General features: G+C 53.9%; 6 protein-coding genes across 6 annotated transcripts; 3 read left to right on the top strand and 3 right to left on the bottom strand.

Moving 5' to 3' along the window:
- Positions 1–1,263: 1,263 nt before the first annotated feature.
- PG986_006924 (uncharacterized protein) lies at positions 1,264–4,422 on the top strand (the record flags this gene model as incomplete). Its single annotated transcript, XM_066843146.1, has 3 exons — positions 1,264–2,323; positions 2,374–2,773; positions 2,826–4,422. The coding sequence occupies 3 exons, from the start codon at positions 1,264–1,266 to the stop codon at positions 4,420–4,422; spliced, it is 3,057 nt and encodes a 1,018-aa protein (XP_066699258.1).
- Positions 4,423–5,313: 891 nt separating this feature from the next.
- Positions 5,314–7,634, top strand: PG986_006923 (FAD-binding domain-containing protein; the record flags this gene model as incomplete). Its single annotated transcript, XM_066843145.1, has 5 exons — positions 5,314–5,915; positions 5,991–6,385; positions 6,452–6,893; positions 7,001–7,211; positions 7,314–7,634. The coding sequence occupies 5 exons, from the start codon at positions 5,314–5,316 to the stop codon at positions 7,632–7,634; spliced, it is 1,971 nt and encodes a 656-aa protein (XP_066699257.1).
- Positions 7,635–8,077: 443 nt separating this feature from the next.
- On the bottom strand, positions 8,078–9,147 carry PG986_006922 (nucleophile aminohydrolase; the record flags this gene model as incomplete). The annotated part of the gene is made up of 3 exons (XM_066843144.1): positions 9,106–9,147; positions 8,795–9,019; positions 8,078–8,725 (listed from the first exon to the last, which is right to left on the bottom strand). The coding sequence occupies exons 1-3, from the start codon at positions 9,106–9,108 to the stop codon at positions 8,078–8,080; spliced, it is 876 nt and encodes a 291-aa protein (XP_066699256.1). The 5' UTR covers positions 9,109–9,147.
- Positions 9,148–9,761: 614 nt separating this feature from the next.
- On the bottom strand, positions 9,762–13,134 carry PG986_006921 (GDPD-domain-containing protein; the record flags this gene model as incomplete). The annotated part of the gene is made up of 5 exons (XM_066843143.1): positions 9,762–9,839; positions 9,902–9,961; positions 9,996–10,813; positions 10,866–12,938; positions 13,014–13,134. 5 exons carry the CDS (start codon positions 13,132–13,134, stop codon positions 9,762–9,764), a joined length of 3,150 nt encoding a protein of 1,049 aa, XP_066699255.1.
- Positions 13,135–14,638: 1,504 nt separating this feature from the next.
- PG986_006920 (uncharacterized protein) lies at positions 14,639–15,544 on the top strand (the record flags this gene model as incomplete). The annotated part of the gene is made up of 1 exon (XM_066843142.1): positions 14,639–15,544. One exon carries the CDS (start codon positions 14,639–14,641, stop codon positions 15,542–15,544), a length of 906 nt encoding a protein of 301 aa, XP_066699254.1.
- A 229-nt stretch (positions 15,545–15,773) lies between these two features.
- PG986_006919 (uncharacterized protein) lies at positions 15,774–17,711 on the bottom strand (the record flags this gene model as incomplete). Its single annotated transcript, XM_066843141.1, has 1 exon — positions 15,774–17,711. One exon carries the CDS (start codon positions 17,709–17,711, stop codon positions 15,774–15,776), a length of 1,938 nt encoding a protein of 645 aa, XP_066699253.1.
- Between the last annotated feature and the right edge of the window lie 1,303 nt (positions 17,712–19,014).

Here is a 19,014-nt window from a genome sequence, read left to right as displayed (position 1 = left end):
CTAAAGGCGGGCAAGCCTTGCCTAACTTGCTATACCGTCTGCGGCAGCGCCGGTCAGGGTCTACGATCCTTCCGTCAGCTCTGGCGGTTATGAGGACGGCTGTGTCCTTTTGGCCAGTCACCCCGTCGGCTGGCAGGCTGATCAAGTGTCACGCAACCTCGGCTTGGATAGTATTACTGCTACTACATATCCGTAGCTTCACGGAAGTAGGCGAAGGCCAGTCCCTTGTTCCTGACTCCGGCTGTCTGGAAAAGCAACGGGTCGAGTCTTGTTGAAAGGCAGTTGTAGGTACGGTGCGAAGTCACAATGAAGTGCTCGCCATCGCCAATGTGTTTTAGCATTGACGTACAACGTCGTAGCAGTCTCATTGATCGTCTCTGTTTTGCCCTTGCTTGACTCGAGGCTGACCGAACAACCAAAGAAAGGTTGCTGGAGCCTGTGGTTCCAACAGTCAAAGCGCTTTGCTTTTGCCCACTAATAACTGCTTGCTACATTCATAGATGCTGCTGTTCCCGGCAGCCCGGCATTCCTTTCTTGGGAGCTTTTTATTCCCGCCCTTTGCCTGGACCCTGGCGAGTCGCGACAAAGCAACTACCTTGAGCTCGAACACGGCTTATGCTTGCTTCTGGATTTTTTCTTTCGACTGGAGCTCTGTTTCGCCTGTTCCCAAGGGGTCCGAAGAGGAGATTCGTGACAAATTTGACCCCTTAGCAGCATCCCTTGGGATCCAGAGCCCCATCTACTCCATGTGGAAAAAGAAAAATTGAGAACGACGAGAAAAAAAACTTCGATTCTCCTAGGCAACTGATAGTACATACATCCACACGGAAACCGCCGTGGTCATTTCGTATGTAATGATGAGATCAATAGTGCGGGCCACATACATCAGTCGTGCCACGAACTGGGTTCGAGGTCCATACAGTACATATATTGCTTGTTACTCCGGCCATCTTGGAAACACGATCTCCATTCCGTAACCCTCGCTATTACGCCACAGGGCTAGTTATTAGGGGTAGCTAGCAACAGCTAGGCGATGAGCACTGGGCAATAAGCACTGGGCAATGGGCAATGGAGGGGCAGGTGGGGCGCCCGGGGAGCTCCCAGCGAGTGGTAAGGGACGGCAGAATTAAAAAAGTTGATCGCAGGCGCGCTTATCCATAGCATTGCGATAGTGATGATAGGCCGTATCCATGATAATTAATGCAAATGCAGCATCGCATCGTCACATCAAATTTGCCCATTGGAACCTGAACATCAGCCAATATGGGAAGCAAACGGAAGAGAGGTGCTAAGAACAGCTCCAACGACGTTCAACCGAATCGCAAGAAGTCAAAAGATGGCCACCAGGCCTCGCAACAACCTCCCGCCGATGGAGCCGTTGACGGAGCCGTCGACCTGGATCTCGACAAATCCCCATTCTCTGCCGAAGTAACCACCAACGACCAGCGAACGCGCGAGGCCCATGTCTATGATCTTCTCGGTAGCCTCGACAGCGCTGAGCGCATTGCAGCTGCAGACGCTGTCATTACCGGTCTCCTTGCGAGTGAAGAGCCCGCCCTGAGACGACATCTCGAGAAGCGCTTATTCCGAGGCCTCGCCAGCTCCCGCAATGCGTCAAGAGTGGGATTCAGTCTTGTACTGACAGAAATACTCAGCCAACTTTTCGGCCCCAAGGCTCTGAGCAAGACCAAGTTCCCTGGCTTGCCATTCGCTATTGTCTTGGACATCCTTCTGGAGAAGACCAAACCCAACGGGGCTTTGCCGGGACAAGAGGAGAGGGATCTATACTATGGGCAACTGTTTGGCTTGCAGAGCTTCATCGAGTCGAAGGTGCTATTTGGCAGTGATGATTCCAGGTGGTCCAAGGTCATGGGTCTCCTGCTCGATCTGGCCAACAAGAAAGTATGGTTGCGCTCACAGTGTGTCTGGCTCATTGTCGAGACACTGCCGCAAATGGGCGAGGCCAAGGCCAAAGAAACAATCGAGCAGCTCATCAAGATTGGCTTGGGGAAAACAGCTGAGGGTGTTGGCCTCTGGCTTGGGGCCCTAACATGTTATCCTGACATGAAGATGCCCTCAAAGCCATGGAGCCATCCCTTGGCCACCAAAAGTCTGCCTGAACTCGCCAATGTGCTGAAGGACAACGTGAAGCAAGACGATGGCAACAAAGAAGCTGTGGTGCTCAAGGCCAAGTCAGGCAGTTGGAATGCACAATTGCATTTCGTGTGGGACCTGATTTTATCATACTTCATCGAGCGTGTTAAGAAAAGCAAATCAAACGATGCTGGCGACTTGAAGCTCTTTTGGAGCACAGTGATTGATGGTAAGCCTTTCTTCCTGTCCATGGCTGGAACCCTCTTCTAACAGTCACAGATGGCTTATTTTCCAAAAACGCTACCGAGGGACAGAAGTTCCGCGGCCTTATGATCTTCCAGAAGTTCCTACAGGCTTTCGCTGCTCAAAAGTCCAATGACTCAATCAAGGCCCTGTTCTCGAAGAATTTGATGAGATGCCTAATAAATCAAGCAGCTAAAGAGGATCGTTACCTCCACCGAGCAGCTACTAAATCGCTGAAGATTGTTGAGGGCATCGTGGAGACAGAACCGACCTCCCTACTACCTATTTTGGAAGAGTTCCTCGGCAAGAATGGTGCTTACGACTTTGACCAGCAAACACACCAGAGCACCGTGGAGAAGATTCTTCAGCACGTCACATCTGACAATGTTGAGGCTATTCTCAAATTTCTGAGAGAACCTGTTGTTGTCGCCAAAGAGTAAGTTTACCTCGTTAGCCTCAATCGAGTATATCAACTGACAAATATACAGGCAAGACGAGGCAGAGAAATCTCGCCAGGTGTTTGCTGGATACGTCTTCTTCATGTGTGTTCGAAGACAGTCATCGGAAGACGAATCGGGCGAGTTACAGCGAGACCAAGATGTGGTGCTAAAGACTACACTTGAAGAGTTGGTGAAGAACTCATACTCTAGCTCAGCCAACTTCTCTCCTGAACTTTCTGACAAGACTCGACAAGTATTCCGCAACCGACTGTCATCTGCTCTCGCAAAATTGACAAAGCGCCATTCGGATTATCGTTTCTTGTGCGACGCAGTGGTCACTGTAGAGCCAACAGCAATCAAAATGAGCGCGGAGCTGGAAGCTGAGCGTAGAGCTGCACTGAAGTCTCTGCGGAAGCTGACCAAGCAGAGCCAAAAGGAGGGTTCGGAGAGCAGCCCCTCTCTTAGTCTCGCAATGCTCTATGCTATCACCATTCTGCAGCTATATGACGGCGATGCTGATGCTCTCACTACCTTGGAGGACTTGAAGCAGTGCTCGGAAAAGCTGAAGGAGACTGATGATGCGGCTTCATCTCTGCTGGTGGAGATCCTTCTCTCAATGGTTTCCAGGCAGTCTCCCTTGATGCGACAGATCACCCAGCAGGTTTTCGAGGTATTCACACCGCAACTTTCTGCGGATGCTCTTGAAGGCTTGACCGAGCACCTTGCAGCGGAAGAGAACATGAAGGGACAGCAGGCTCTTTTCGACGCCGAGGACGAGGACATGCCTGATGCGGATCAATCGGGTGAGAGTGGAAGTGAAGATGAAGATGCCGATGATGACGAAGACGAGATTTCCGAGCTTGGATCTGATGTCGAGTTCGTCACTTTGAACGGCGAGGAAGCTGACGCCGACGAGGATGAGGACGAGGATGAGGCGCAAGATGAAGCTAAAGCGAAGGACATTGCCGATCTCGATGTTGCTCTTGCAAAGGTCCTGGGAAGCCACCGTCTCGATCAGGACAACGAAGCTGAAAGTTCTGATGATGACTCCGACATGACAGACTCGGAAATGATGGCGCTAGATGAGAAGCTGGTCGAGGTCTTCAAGCAACGGGCCCAGAAGACCAACAAGAGCAAAGAGAAGAAGGATGCTCGAGCGATGATGATTCATTTCAAGCATCGAGTTCTCGATTTCTTGGACATCTATCTCAAAAAGGAGGCGCATAATCCCTTAGCGTTTGGCCTAGTTCTGCCACTTCTCGGACTCATCCGTACGACGCAGACCAAGGAGCTCGGGAAGAAGGCGACTGATATCCTGTCCAACTTTGCCCGGGTTTTCAAGAAGGGGAGAGGGGATACAGAAGGTTCTACGATCGACTCCGACAAGCAGATAGCGCTGTTGCAAAAGATCCACGAAGAGGCCTCCCTGGACAGCACACACGCCTTTGCCCGGGCGGTATCGACTACAAGTTTGTTGGTCGTGTCCAGCCTGTTCACTGCCCACAAGGAGAACATTCAGCGTGCTGCGGCTGTCTATACCCAGACCCAGATCGACTGGACTCTTGGGAGGAAACGGATACAGCCGTCCTTCTTCACAGATTGGATCAATTGGTGTCAAGGCCACGCTAGCACCGCGAAGGCATGAGCATGTATAGATATCGATAGTACCCAACCGAGATACCCCCATTTAAGTGGTTAGATGAATTATGCAGCAAAAGAATTTGAACATGTACGAGTACTTGTGGTTTCCATTTTCAACCCTTAGACGAGAGAGGCAGCAGACCTGGTTGGACTGGGCGCTCATCCGGAGCAGCAAAACGCGCCATGCCTTCTTGTAGGGTGACATGGTTCAGAACGGCAGCGCTATTCGGCAACACGCACTCAACCATACATCTGATGAGGGAACGGTCTCGAGGTTTCTACACGCTGATCAATGCTTAGATAAGCATTGCTGATGGACCTGGCCTCCTGAAAAATCGCAAATAATGCCCTACCTACCTTGCCCGGCGTAGTCACCCACACGAAGTTTGCAGCTGTATGCGATTTAAACCGCATGAGGGCGGACGCCTCGTGACTGTGCGGTAGCATCGACGAATGAAACGTCTCAGCCTGGGGCCAGCTACCGCACCCTGGGGGCAGCCAGAGCTGTCGTGGAACCAAGGCTTGTTCAAGGAATTATTCAGCCCACCTGCCTAAAAGGGGCACTAGTTGTGGTCGAGGTGGTGGCCTCCCGTCTTCGGCCATTTGTCGTTCGACGACTCCCGCTATGGCTGACTAATTTGGGCTAGACGTGGTATGCAGCTGGATAAGGGGGTTCTGAAGTATCACCGCAGTCAGTGGATGGCGAGATGCTGCTGCAAAGGGAAACACAAGGCGGGAGCACAGACGTCCATGCCTTCCGAGGAAAACATTCGTTATATAATTAGTATATAAACGGAACGTCGGGCTCAGGTGGCTAAGATGGGTAATGCCATCGTAGCCATGGGCATTGGATTGGTATAGAATCGAAGAAAAGTAGCACCTGTTACTAGTAAAAATGCCTTCCGTCAAGACTGTCGCCCTTGTTCTCTTCTGGGCCCCTGGCCTGGGTACTTCGGCTGCGTCGCATATTGCGAAGTACAATAGCGATTCGTTGAACGGGTTACTGGCCGACTCGATCCAGCTCACCGAGCAAGATATAGGCGACTTCTCCGCCATCGCCTTTGGCGACAGAGCAGAAGCAGCAGCAACCGTATCTCAGCGGGAGCAACATCAGCGATGCCGCGTCTTTCCAGGCGACGACCTCTGGCCCTGGACAGAAGAGTGGACGCGCTTCAACAACTCCCTCGACGGCGCCCTGCTCCGGCCCACGCCCGCGGGTGCGGTGTGCTACCCAGCACACCCCGCCTACGACGCGGCGCAGTGCCAGTTCCTGCTTCGGGACGCCAGGTCCACGCGCTTCTGGCTCGACGACTCGCTCACGGAGCTGGCGCAGTGGACGCAGGGGAGTACCTGCCTGGCCACCAACGAAACGCAGGCGCAGGGGAAGAACTGCACCCGCGGCGGGTTCCCGGAGTACGTGGTGAACGCCACGACGGCGAAACATGTGCAGATTGCCGTCAACTTTGCCAGGAACAAGGGGATCCGGTTGGTTGTCAAGTAAGGTCAATCCCAAAGCCCTAGCAATGCGTTGCTACGATAGGGCTTGTAGAGGCAACTAACTCGATGCATCAGAAACACAGGCCACGACTTTGGCGGCCGCTCCGTCGGCGCCGGCTCGCTGAGCATCTGGCTCCACCACATGAAAGAGACGCAGCGCCTCCCCTCATTCTCGCCCGGCAACTACACGGGCACGGCGGCGCGATTCGGCACCGGGGTCGAGGCGTGGGAGGTGTCCAACTTCACGGCGGCGCACGGTGGCATCACCGTCGTGGCCCCCGGCGGCAACACCGTCGGCGGCGTGGGCGGCTGGGTTGGTGGCGGTGGCCACTCGGTGGTGACCTCGACCCTCGGGCTGGGCGCGGACCAGGTGTTGTCTCTGGGCGTCGTGACTGCGGATGGGCGGTACGTCACGGCGGACCCGTTTACCAATCCGGATCTGTTCTTCGCTTTGCGGGGAGGTGGTGGAGGTAGGAGCTCCTGACCGAGTCCATGCTCTGAGAATATCTTCATTGACCCCCTTTCCGCTCTTAAAGCAACATACGGCATCATCATCTCCGCCGTCTACAAAGTCCACCCACCCATCACCCTGACAACCACCTCCCTGAGCCTAACCCTGTCCTCCGCCTCCAGCCCCTCGATCCCCGCCACCGGCGCCGTCGTAGTCCGCAACGCCGACGCATTCTGGACGGGCGTAGGGTTATACTATCGCTTCTGCGGCAGGGTCGTCGAAGGCAGCGGCGGGCAGGGCTTCAGCTACATCTACCCGCAAGCAGACGGCGGCTTCCGCTTCACGACGACGAGCACTTTCCTCAACCGCAGCCGCGACGAGGTGAGCCGCATCATGCAGCCCCTGTACACCTCGCTGCGCCAAGCCGGCGTCCTGACCGCCGCGGACGCCGACCCGACAACGAGGAACTCGAGCATCTATGGTGCCTCCCGCCGCGGCGGTACGGGGGACCAGCCCGTGAACACGCGGTAAGTCAGATCTCTCGCGCAAGAGCTCAATCCAGTCACGCTCACACCCACCCACCCTCATTGAGGCGATGACGATACTAACGATGGGGGGGGGGTTACATGATCAGGTACCGGTCCCGCCTGCTGCCACGGGCCAACTGGGAAGACGACGCCCGCTGGACCGCAACCATGGCAGCGATCCGCGCAGCGACCGAAGCCGGGTACGACGAGAACTTCTACTTCCACGCGACCCTGACGTCGCCGACGCGGGAAGTAGCCGGCTGGCCCGGGGCGGACAATGCCGTGAATCCCGCGTGGCGGGAGAACCTGATGCATGCTGTAAGTGTAGTCAGTAGTAACAAACACCCCTTCCTTCCTACCCGGCCCGTGTTTTGATAGCTACCTTCATCGCTAACCACTCCCATTTGCTCACTCTCCCAGATGCTCATGGACGTCCAACCCGACAACTTCACCGGCCAGCAAGCCCGCGCCCGCGACGCCCGGATGCAGCGCTATACTAGCCTGCTGCGGGACGTCTCGCCGGGCGCGGGGGCCTACATCAACGAGGCGGACCCGGGCGAGCCGGAGTGGCAGCAGGCCTTCTTCGGCTCGAATTACGCGCGCCTGCTCGAGGTGAAACGGGCCTGGGATCCCTGGCAGTTGTTCTGGGCGCCCACGACGGTCGGCAGCGAGGGCTGGGCGGTCGAGGCCGTGGACGGGTACCCGAACTCGCAGAACGGGAGGCTTTGTCGGTCAGCTTAAAGAGAGCAAACTACTTCGGAGAGCCAGGCTGATACGATGGATGTATTCTGTAGGCTAAAGGCGTTTGGGGTTCTGCCTCTAACAATTCGCTCCTGTCTGGTATATCCGCTGACAGACCATGAGATTCGATATTAGTACGAGAGCCACGTAGCAAAAGTGTCATGGACGAGAAAGACCGAACAATAGACATGTAATATTGGCCCACGCCTGCTCAATTCGATACCCGGTCGCCTGAGGGGCCAAACCGCCGAAGCATTCATGTGATGAGGGCCCATCCAGCCTTGCGAGCATGACCGTTTGACCGCGATGCTTGAGATTCTTCGATAGAATTAGTCTATGCCGTTATCTCAATGCCTCCGTCCGGCGTGCTCTCTGGCCGCCGTATTGTACATGCGTAAACCTCATTCCTTCTTCTTCTTTCAAGATGCAGGATATCATGATCATCATAGCTCCATCTTGTCGTCATCCTTCTTCTCGTCATCTTCGTCGTCGCCCTCGAGGGCCTTCTTCGCTAACCGCTCGGCCTCCTCCATGAGCTCCTTGGGCACCTCCTCGTGCCGGCCCTTGGTGGGGCCGTTGGCGCCGCTGATCCAGGTCATCTCGAGCTCGAACTCCTTGTCCTTGTTGTCCTGCTGCGCGACGTAGATGATGCGAGCGGCCTCCTTGACGGCCTGCTTGAGGTCCAGCTCGCCCTCAGCCAGGTTCAGCTTCTCGAGCTCGGCCTTGGCGGCCTGGCGGCCCTTGCCGGTGGCCGCGCCGTAGTAGCCCCAGTACATGCCGCTCGGCTCAATCATGTACAAGCCGGGACCGCCGTGCTTGCCCTCCACCTTGCCGCCGGCACCAATGGAAGGGCCGCTGCCGACCTCACCGTCTACGGGGGCCTCGAGCTCTGAATCAAAACCACCGACGATGGCGGTGATGCCGAAAGGTCGCACTGATTGGTAGAGGGTGTAGGCTTGGAGGTAGCCACCCATGCGGGAGGCCAGATCTGAAGTGGAGATGGGGGTCTTGAAGGTATCGCGCCAGGACCGGGCCTCGTCGCGGGATCGGTCTACGAAGTGGCGGCCATCGGGGATCATGCCGGAGTAAACCTAGGGGGGACGAGTGTTAGCTATTTGGTGGATTATTGACGCTATTCGGGGGCGGGGTGTGAAACGTACGGCTCCCAAGTGCTTGTCGATAGTTGCGATTCTCTTGTTGGCGCTGGGCTTCAACAGCTTGGATGTGATGACCTTCTCGACTGCCAAGACGACACCATCTTTCGCACGGATGCCGATGGAGGTGCCGCCGTTCTCTACTGCCTTGACTGCGTACTCGACCTGGAAGTTGCGGCCATCGGGGGAGAAGATGGAGTTGGCCAAATCGTAGCCAGTGCCTATCGACGTCTGCAGGGATAGGCGGGTTAGCTCATGGGCCACGGCACACCACACCAGCTTGCAATCCGATGACGAGATGCGGGAAGCTTACTTACCATATTGACAGATTTCTGTGAGGAGGGTAGCTACGGTGGTAGTGGGTGCTGGGGTAGGGGAGAATTGGAGCAGGAGGAATGTCGGGCTTGGTGGTGGTGTTCTTGGAGTTGAGAGAGAGTCGAGGCTGTAGATGGGGACGAGGCAGAGAGAGAGCTTCACACAGTCAGTCATCAGGCAACCTGTAGCTGCGTCGTCCATGCTATGCTGCCGTAGTAGCGGTACCCCATTACCAGCTAACCTACCTCAGCCCGCCCACTAGGTTACTTCCTGGGGTGCACGGATGCTACATGTGGCTTGATGGATTCAGTTAACGCCGCCATCTTGTGGCGGGGTCACTCACTCAAACACTCCAAACCTCCACTTTCTTGAACCGACCGAGAGGGTTCCTTCCTCCCCCATACATCAAACAGCTATATCCATTGCTTCTTCCTGGCCACAGAAATAAGGTCCGTAGGTCTCGAACACGAATACGAGGAAGAAGGCATTCTGTTATTGCTGTATTTGACAGTCTCTACATATCTGGCCATCACGACTATGAACCACCCGCTGGTATCTGGGCACCCACATCTTTTGTAATTGAATCGCATTTAGAAAGGCCACAAGGGAATCTATAGGCTGAAACGGCGCCTCATAGCAACTCCTGCTACCATGTGATTCAGGAACCCCGAAGCGTGTTGGATATCAGCCGAACATGGTTGACCACCAAGGCGTCCAACCCCTCAGCAGCTTGTTTCTACCACTCAAACGTCAGTATATGAAATCCATCGAGCTACTCATGCAGGTGCATGTACATACCTTGGCCAACTCGGGAATATCGTTCAACGCCCCATACGAGCCGCAAAACAGCCCGAGGTCCTTCACATGTCGAATGAGCCTAGGGGGCGGCCACGAGCGGCTCCGCCGCCATGACGATGCCCTGGAGCCCCCATTGCCGGGCGAACCGCACCGCCTGCTGGAGGCTGGTGGCGCGCCGATCGCCCGCATCGCCGCTGACCATGGAGTCGTTGAGGAAGACGACCGGGTACGTCTTCTGCTTGGTGGACAGCAGGATGCAAATTTCCGGGTTGAAGCATGTGAAGAAAATAGACCGGTCCTTGCCGCCGTTGAGCTCGAACACAACATCAAGAACGTCGTCGAGGTACTGGTTCATCTCAGTGGCGTACGGCTCGAGGCTCCAGTCGGCCACCTCCGACAGCATGGGGTACTTGAGCTCGATGTCGAAGCTGACGTCCTCGGGGAACTTCTCGAACAGCTGCCTCAGGGTGACGAACCGGTCGTGGATGAAGTCGCCGCGAGTATTGCCCTTCATGTTGCGGATAGAGTAGTCCACCGTGTGCTTCATACGTTGGAGCATCGCATTCGAAACCGGGTTCTGTCGTCCGCAAAGCGACCGACTTTGTCTGGTGGGAGGCAGACTCGGCCGGGACCTCTCGTCCCACGGCAGGCGGCCTCGGGGAGCGTCATGATGCGGATCTGTCTGCGAGTCACTGATAGCCATCCACTGCGCATATGTCATGGAGTGGACAGGGGTATCCAATCCCGTCTCGCTCACTGCCCAGTCATGGTATATGACCGGCACTCGATCTCGCGTCACCTGGACGTCGAACTCGATGAAATCGGCACCATTATCCAGCGCACTTTCAAGCGAGAGCAGCGTATGTTCTCCGATCTGCAGCCTTCTGAGCTCATTCTCATTCAGTCCGAGGCCTGTTAAGTAGAGTTAGTGTGATAATCGTCCTGGACCCTAGGTATTACTTACCTCGATGACCAATTACTTGGGCAGGGGTAAGCGAGCGCATCTTCTGAGGTTGGTTCACCGATGCACCTTCTTTTGGTACATACGGCTTGCAAACCAAGAAGGTGAATGATACAGAACCGGCAAATTCACCGGTAGGAGTGATAAGAGCTACTGCGGAATCCCGCCTCAGGCTCTGACGTTCCGGTCGGAACCACCCCTTGGTGCAGTCGAGCAATGCAACAGCTGAAGCGATGAGTTTGTGCTTGCCCTTAGACTCCTCGTCAACCTCAAAAAGCTTGAAGCTCAGTTTCATCCGGTCCGCATCCTCTGTCAGAAACTGCCACGTGGTGTCCTCTTTGTCTCCTAAGAAGGGTATCGAAACCCTGTGTGAGATGTCCGGATGATCGATCGCTGACACCTCGAGATACGTGTGGGTTGGAGTTGCTAACGCCTCCATCTTCTTGTATACATGCCCCTCCAAATCAACAGGGCTGTCCGTGACGGCTACATCGAAGGAGCCCAGGTTGACAAAGACTGACGATGACGCAGAACCATCGTTGGAGAGAGGCGTAACATATGTTGGCCGTGGACTAACAGGTTTTACTGATTCTGATAACGGAAGAGCTTCCGATGTCTTGGGCGCCACCAAATCTTCAGTGTTTGTTGATAGAGAGTCCTCAAGCACAGCAACGATTGTCATGTGTCCACGATAGGACGCGTGGTCCAATGCTGACCAGCCACGCCGATCCATGTGCAGCGGGCTTGCTCCTGCAAGCAGAAGGAGCCTCACAACCTCCACATGGCCGCAAACACAAGCAACTGTAAGCGGAGTCCAACTATAGGAGTCATCCGCTATAGATAGATCAAGCTCAACTGTTGAGCCCAAAAGAGCCTTTGCGATTTCGACAAAGCCCAGTCGCGCTGCATGGTGCAGAGGCGTATAGCCAGACCGGTCCTGGAAGTTGATTCCCTTCTCTAGTTTAATTAGTTTATGAACGATGTCGCTTGACGCCGATCGAGTCGCAATATTCATCAAAGAACCTACTATTTCGACAGTGAAGACAGAAACCTCGCCATCTGCTCGGTGTGTGCCTAGATCGACAAACACATTGACGACATCTGTATGACCCGAGATGATGGCTAGGCCGAGTGGTGTGTCACCGAACGCATCAGCTTCCAGCATCGCCGAGGGACCCATTAACTTGATCATCTGAGAAGATACCTCAACTAGGCCGTAGTGGGCGGCATAGTGGATGGGCAAACGTTGTCTCCAGTCTTTCACCCATAAAAGTTGATGCTGAAAGGGGGACAGGTGCCTGATTACCTTGCCAAGAAGATCATGTCTCGCAGTGTTGGCAGATAGCTCGTTGGTAGCAGGACTACCACTGCGGCAGAACTGCGTAATGAGCTGCTGCAGGGGGTCTTGGTGAACACAAAGCTCCCCATCAAGAGTTGCCGTAATCTCATCCAGAAGAGATTCGATGCAATCAATGGACTGGTGCACGATGGCTACCTGAGTGACAGAATAGAGCATTGCTTGGTTCTCGAGGTATGAAACAGGCGATGCCAAAACTACCATGAGAGCCGATGAGTTGTCTGTCCTGATTTCATTGACGACTTCGTCTGGAGAGCAGCCGAGCGCAGCAGGGTCCACCGTATCCAGGATCAGCGAATGTGATGCGGCATTGTCGTCTTTCGGTCGCAGGTCGATTGCCCGCTGAACAGCTTGCAGCAGCGCCCTCATTCGGGTGGTCTCAGCCGACAAGGCTCGCAGGTAGAAAGGGCCATTGCCATGGCCTTGCAATGTCCAATTCTCGGTGACCTCTGCCTTGTGGAGGATACCTGCGATTGCATCTCGGTTGACTCTGGAGAAGACCTCTAGTTGCTCAACAAAGGCCAAGGCCTCCAAGAGATTGAACTCGAGGTCTCTTAGCTCAGGAAGGGCGACCGCTGTCCAGTCAGGCGGCGCCGACGTGGCGGAGTGGAGAGAGAATCGGGCTTCGATACTCTGGAACCAAAGGCTGACCAGGCTTGACTGCTTCTCGATGAACAGGTTGAGACGGGCTGTCTGCTCTCTCAAGGAACAATCCAATACTGTTGGGGCGGAGAGCATAGGTCAACTTCCATGCAAACAAGCCATTGCTAGCAACTGTACCAGTGACAACTCACAATCGTATCTCTGGTCGTCGTTATCTTTCTGCTTCAATGTTTGCTTGAGGCCACCATAATCGAGGTAGGAATTCGTCCATTGTGGGATCTGTGCAGTGTAGAAGTCGCAGCCAAATTTCATGTTGCTTCCAGGTGCGATTTGTCGGCGAGGAGGAGCAGAGGTCAGGCAAGAGTGAAAGCGAGTATGTAAGGGTGTGGCCTGGCTCTTGCTGATAAGTACCTGTCGAGAAAATTGCACGCGTCGATGGATGCCTGCCACATTCAGTAAGGGTCCAATTGAATACTTTGGAATGTGAGCAAGGTCGACACCAAGATGTGGTGAGTTGGTCAAGATCTTGGTGTCTTGGCTGGATCTACGTTGCTAAGGACCCTTATCGGCCCTGTCCGCGCTCTTTCCTGGCAAGAATAGCATTCAATATCCTCTCATTTCCCGCGGGTGGTACATGGATACCGGAGTCTGGGTCTTGCCAATGGCGACCACGCTGGAGCAAACAGAACCTGCCCATTGTGTTTCCTTGTTTCTCTCAACTGTCTCACACTTTGCCATGCAAGACTCGGTTTGAGGAGGTGTAAATGACGTGGATTGGCGGTATGTCGGTTTTGGCGATCAACGGCTGGGTGAGTAGTAAGTACGCCCAATAGTTGGCAAATCAAATGCGGGAGCTTATCAATGTTGCAGTCAATCTAGATATGTTAAGTACAGATTGCTATACAGAAGCATGTCCGTTGTACAATGAGATACAGTAGGGGCCTCTAGCCAGAATAGTCACCCACTAACCAGCATCAAGGTTACAGAATGTGACCCCACTGATAGGCGCATGCATACATGGAGTTGTAGGTTAACCGTAGGTTATGTAGGTATACTCATCCCCGCAATCCCCATTTAACCTCATCAGCATATAGTCTCTCAAACGTAACCTCAATCACCCGCCGTCCCACGAGCATGTAGATGTACCTGAAGGTATATTGTGATCATAAGAACTCTGCGACCACTCACGATAACCATCCCTGACTCTGACCATGAGGCTGGGCGCAGACCATGTCGTTGTCTCGCGTCGGCCTAAGTGCCCTGGCACCCTCTCTGTCTTTGCCCATCTTTGAGGTAGGTTACAAGAAAAGCCCTTCCCTCTTTGTGCAATAAGTTTGGTTGGTTTCCTCCACGCTGGGTTCTTTGTAATGCTTCCCAAACAGGTCCCTTCTGGTATCCCAACCCAAACAAAGCGAAGCAAGCAGCATCTTCGCTCGGTGTAAATCTCGCAAGTGAATGCTGGATAAGTAGTTTCCATGATTATGATTATGATAAATGGACAAGAAATAATAACCTGTCTTGATTCTCGTTCTCTGTCTTTCCAAAAACACCTAATACCATAACCCCCAGATTCGCTTCTGCTGTGAGCTCCCGTCATGGCGAAGCAGCGCAAGTCCGAAGGAGCAGCCGCGACCCGTCGACAGCCGCGGCGTGCAGCCAAGGATGAAACACTATTCACTATTCCTCCTGTTGAGCCAGCAGTAGCAGCATCGGTACCCAATATTAGCAAGTCCAGATCTGGAGTCAAGAAAGCTCCCAGAAAGAGAACGGGTCCCCCGGGAAGCAACTGCCTACCGAAGCCCAAGCTTTCGACACGATGGGTGTCACCTGGGAAGAACCAAAAGAAGAGAAGGAGGGCGGCGATAAACGGAACAAGAAGCATAAGAAGTCACCGGGCAGCGCCGCCATCAATCTGCCAAAGTCTCGGGCCGGGGTGCAGAAGGCGTCCAAGAAGGGGGCTGCTCCTGGGCGTCCAAGGAAGATGCTCACGACAGCCCAGGCCATCAGGAGACTGAATGTCAAATTCGAAGAAGACAACAACCACGAAGGCAAGACCAAGTCCAAGAAGAAAAGGATACAGAAGAAGTACATGGAGGCCGACCCGATCTTCCGAGAGGAGAAGGAGGAAGGTCTCCAGCGAAGCCTGCGCTGGCTCCCAGTCCGGGGCCTGCGCCGGTGTCCCTCAGAGAGTCCCAAGGGGGCGCCCTCGCAGGTCTGGAACTCGTACTCATCCTTGAACGCGTACATGTGCGCAGTGAGTCATGAGGAGACGCAACACACCCACACCAAACAGGAAGAGGAGGGAGTAGAGGAGGACATTGGAAATCAGACTCAGCCGCTAAAACGACCCGCCGGGGTCCCCGAACCTCTCTGGCACGCCTACCACTCCTTTGATGACTGGATGTTCAGGAAGTGCCTCACCCCTGAGGAGGTGCTGATGCTACCACTCGAAAAGACGGTTGACAAGGCGTGGCCTGGCGCCCCAAATGGTTTCAAGTACATCGCCGAGGATGTGCTAGTTTTTGATGATCCGGAAAAGGTCGAAGGCACCGCCTTCGAGTACAAGCTTACTAGCCGTCATATGGAGCAGCTCAAGTCAGGAAGACGGGTGAGCATGGGGAGGCGTCCATCCCAGTCTCCAGATATAGACCTTGGGACGTTCTTTCCACACGTAGACCTTGAGATGAATGAGGTCAACTCAGATCTGGCCGGATGGGTATGATGGCCGGTAAGCAAGATACGTGCTTAAGAAGGAGCCACACCGACAAAGTCATGTAACGAGATCTCTGGCTTTTTAAATCCATTTACTTCTTTATTCATTAGATACGTAACTTCGTCCCATCTGTTGAGCCATTAATCATCCCATTTAACTATGTAATTGTTCGCCTATGATGTGAAGCTTCGCCAGTGCAAACTCATACCGACAATATTTCATACAAATCGGTCAAGCATCAACCCAGCGCCCTCTCTGATAAGGTGTCAACCAGGATATTGGCATCTGCATGGAGATCTTCCAGAAATTGTTTCCTCTCCCATGTGCCCTTTGCCGGTACCGAAAGAGGGTTCTTCTGCTTTCGATAGGCGGCGAACACCAGACCGCTATTCATGGGACACTCCGCTGTCTCATGGTTCGCTGGTGCTCGTCGGCAGAGGAATGAATGCATCCAGCCTCGGTCAAGCGTCTCAGATGCTGCCTCGCTCTTCTCGTACTCAAGCCATTCCGTGAATTGGAGGATCTTGAGATGCACTTTGGTGTATACTTTGAAAGGCTCCTCTAGGTCACTCAACCCGTATGCTGCCAGAAAACGACCATTTGAAGGCGCTTCATGTTGCTTGGTGCCAGTAGAATCCACTTGAGCTTTGTGTTTTGCAAGAGAGCCCTGTACTGTCGAATATAAAGGATCATTTGGCTCCTGCGGCCATAGGCTGACCAGGTAAACCACATCGAAGCTGTACTTCTTTGCAATCCCGGCCGCCATGATTGCCCCCAAAGCACCGGCCGTATTATTGGGCAGTGAGGGGGTAATAAACTGAGACTCTGTCGGCGTCTCAGGGGGTGTGAGCTCTCCATGAGTGGGCTTGATGGCGATGGCTGGTGGCTTATGAGGTTTTAGGCCAACTGCTCCACGCTTCTTGGCAATCCGGCTCGGCACATCTTTGAGAGGCAATGGCGGAGGCTTCTGGGGGTTCGATGAAGGAGTGCTAGGCCGTGCCTCTGCGATATCTTCATCGTTAAGTGCGTATATATCGTCGAGAGTAGGTTCATGCAAAATGTGTTCTTTTGCAATGTTTGAGGCCATGAGGGAAAGTGTGATGGCGCTCTTCGTTCTTTTCAACCGAGATCGAGGTAAAATGGCAATGTTGCCTGTTTCACCCCTTGTGGTAGCTGACTCTGCCTGTATGGCAGCCATCGTGTTTCGTGGAGAGTCGCGTTGAAATTTATCAGTGCCATCATTGTCATAATGAACTGATGTCGTACTTTGTTCGGGTATCGTTGTTGGTACGCTACCAACTGACATGTCGGCAGCGCTGAAGGATATCGAAGTCCTTTGGAGCGAGTCTTCGCTATCTGACACTGGAGGCGAGTATGTGAGTGGCTGGGACACTCGGAAACTGGGCTCAAGTTTGGGGAATAAGGAGAGCTTTCTCTCCGGTAATCTGGCACCCTGTCGGGAACGGCGGCTTGAGCTCCCCGGTACCTTGCCAGAAGCAGATCTTGAGCCTGCTGTTCCACGAGTTCTCAAGGTCGGTGAAGGCTTCAGAATCATCGATTCCGCAGTGTCATCTTGAGCAGTCGGAGCAAGGCGGTCTCCACGTGACGGTGGGTCGAGCGGGCTTAATAGCATGGAAATGTGCCTTGGGGGCCAGTCCAATGAGCCAGATTCAAAAGGTTCGGCTTCCGGGGTTTTGGGGGCGCTTTCTGCAACATGTGCAGACCGTGAGGAGGCATCCAATGCCGAGCTTGAGTGGGTAGTTGGAGGATGTCGGAACAAGGAGTCTTCAGGAAACTTGAAGTTGGACAGCTGCTGGGCAGCATCAGGCTCGCGTTGGTACTCAGAGGATAATGACGAGTTTCCACTGCAATTCGAGCTCCGCGATGTCCCTGTATTCCTTGCTCTGGTATAGTTAGACGATGACCGTCTCTCATGATGATCGCCAGTCTCCGGTTGGCTCAACCTGCTACTCCTATCATCCTGGTCCCCATAGTCCGACGGCTTCTCTCTGACGAATTCCTCTTCTCTTGGCGTCATACGCATAGACTTGGGCTTCATGTATGGCGGTGAAGGAAATACGAAGTTGTCCAGTGAAGGCGAGTTTCCGGAGATGGTCTTGTCCCTCTTTCTGGAGACGTTGAAGAGTTTCTCCAACCTTTCCAACCCGCTAGCCATCTTCTCTATGGCTATAGAGCTGTCTGAACGTATCGTAGTATAATTATCTAATCCAGCATTAGCGACACGGTGAAGGAGCAGCAGCAGTTTTCGAGTTCAGTATACCTCACATTTGTGTGCCGCCGGTAGCTGGTGGCTTTTCCTCGAGTACGTGAAGCAGGTCTACCAACAGTAACGCGGGGAAGATATTGCTAAGAATAAAAACTCCAAGTAACCAGTAGATGTATGGGGGTGTGGTTGATATGGAACGACTAGCGACAAGGTGTAGGAATAACGGCTTGTGTCATAGAAAGTAGTCCACAACAGCAATGATTCAAGTATCACAGGACTCGGCCAAGGGCGGCATTGATGTGCCACAGGTCGTAGACATATGCTGTGAAACAGATTCGCAGGGGCCCAAAGATGGCACAACCGAGACGGAATTCGGTACTCGATGGCACAGCAGGACCCAGGGAAGGCAAACCTCTTGAGGTAGGATGTCGAACGAGAGGTCCGGAGCCTTGGACGGTGATTGGGGATCGGGGAAATTACTTAAGTATGGATGGGTTTGGGGCAGAAGAGAAAGAACGGCTGTCTTTTTCCTGGTGTCTCAAACCAGTGGTGTCGTAGGCCCAGGGATGCAGTGATGTCCGCAGAGGAGTAATTGGTTTTTCCAGAGTAGCGTAGAGGCCGTTAAGCCCTTGTGGCTGCACCTGCGAATGTGGAAGGGTTTCTTTGAAGGTGCTTTTTCCTAGCAGTCCGTAGTAGGACGAGTGGGCATGCAGTTGACTGAGGGCGATGCAGCTGACTGGAAGAACATGGGCTGGGGGAGGCGGACAGACAATGAAAAGTGCAGTCAGCAGGCATGAGGCGTCGAGGGAAGAAGAGACGAGGCCTAGGCCATGCCTCCTCGATAACAAATTCCACCGACGGGGGAAGATAACGAAGACCAACGGCAATTGTCAAGACGAACCAGACAACATTGAAGTGGATGCACGCGTAATGGGGACATACCTTGGCCCTCCATAACATTTGATCCGTGAGACCAACGGGCACAGACTCGGTGGGAAGTGAAGTGGGAAGTGGGAAATGTGGTGTGCAAGTGGGAACACACAATCATGTCATGCCATTGGCTGATTGGGGCCCGACCTGTCAAGTTAGGAATGTACGTCGCGGGGGGGCCGGGGATGCGGCTTCCTTCCTCCCAACATTCAAGTGCGAGGGCATGCAATGGACAATGAACGGAATCTGGGCAATGCTCGTTGATGGGTGCAGGTGACCAAGCTTGATGCATTCTCAAGCTCCAGCTAATGTAGGTACATTA

This window comes from Apiospora aurea (assembly GCF_038362705.1).
Source record: "Apiospora aurea strain CBS 24483 chromosome Unknown utg000005l_segment0_segment0, whole genome shotgun sequence".
Taxonomy (NCBI): Eukaryota; Fungi; Ascomycota; class Sordariomycetes; order Amphisphaeriales; family Apiosporaceae; genus Apiospora; species Apiospora aurea.
The sequence above is the reverse complement of the archived record's forward strand: the minus strand, read 5'-3'. Positions and strand labels throughout refer to the sequence as shown.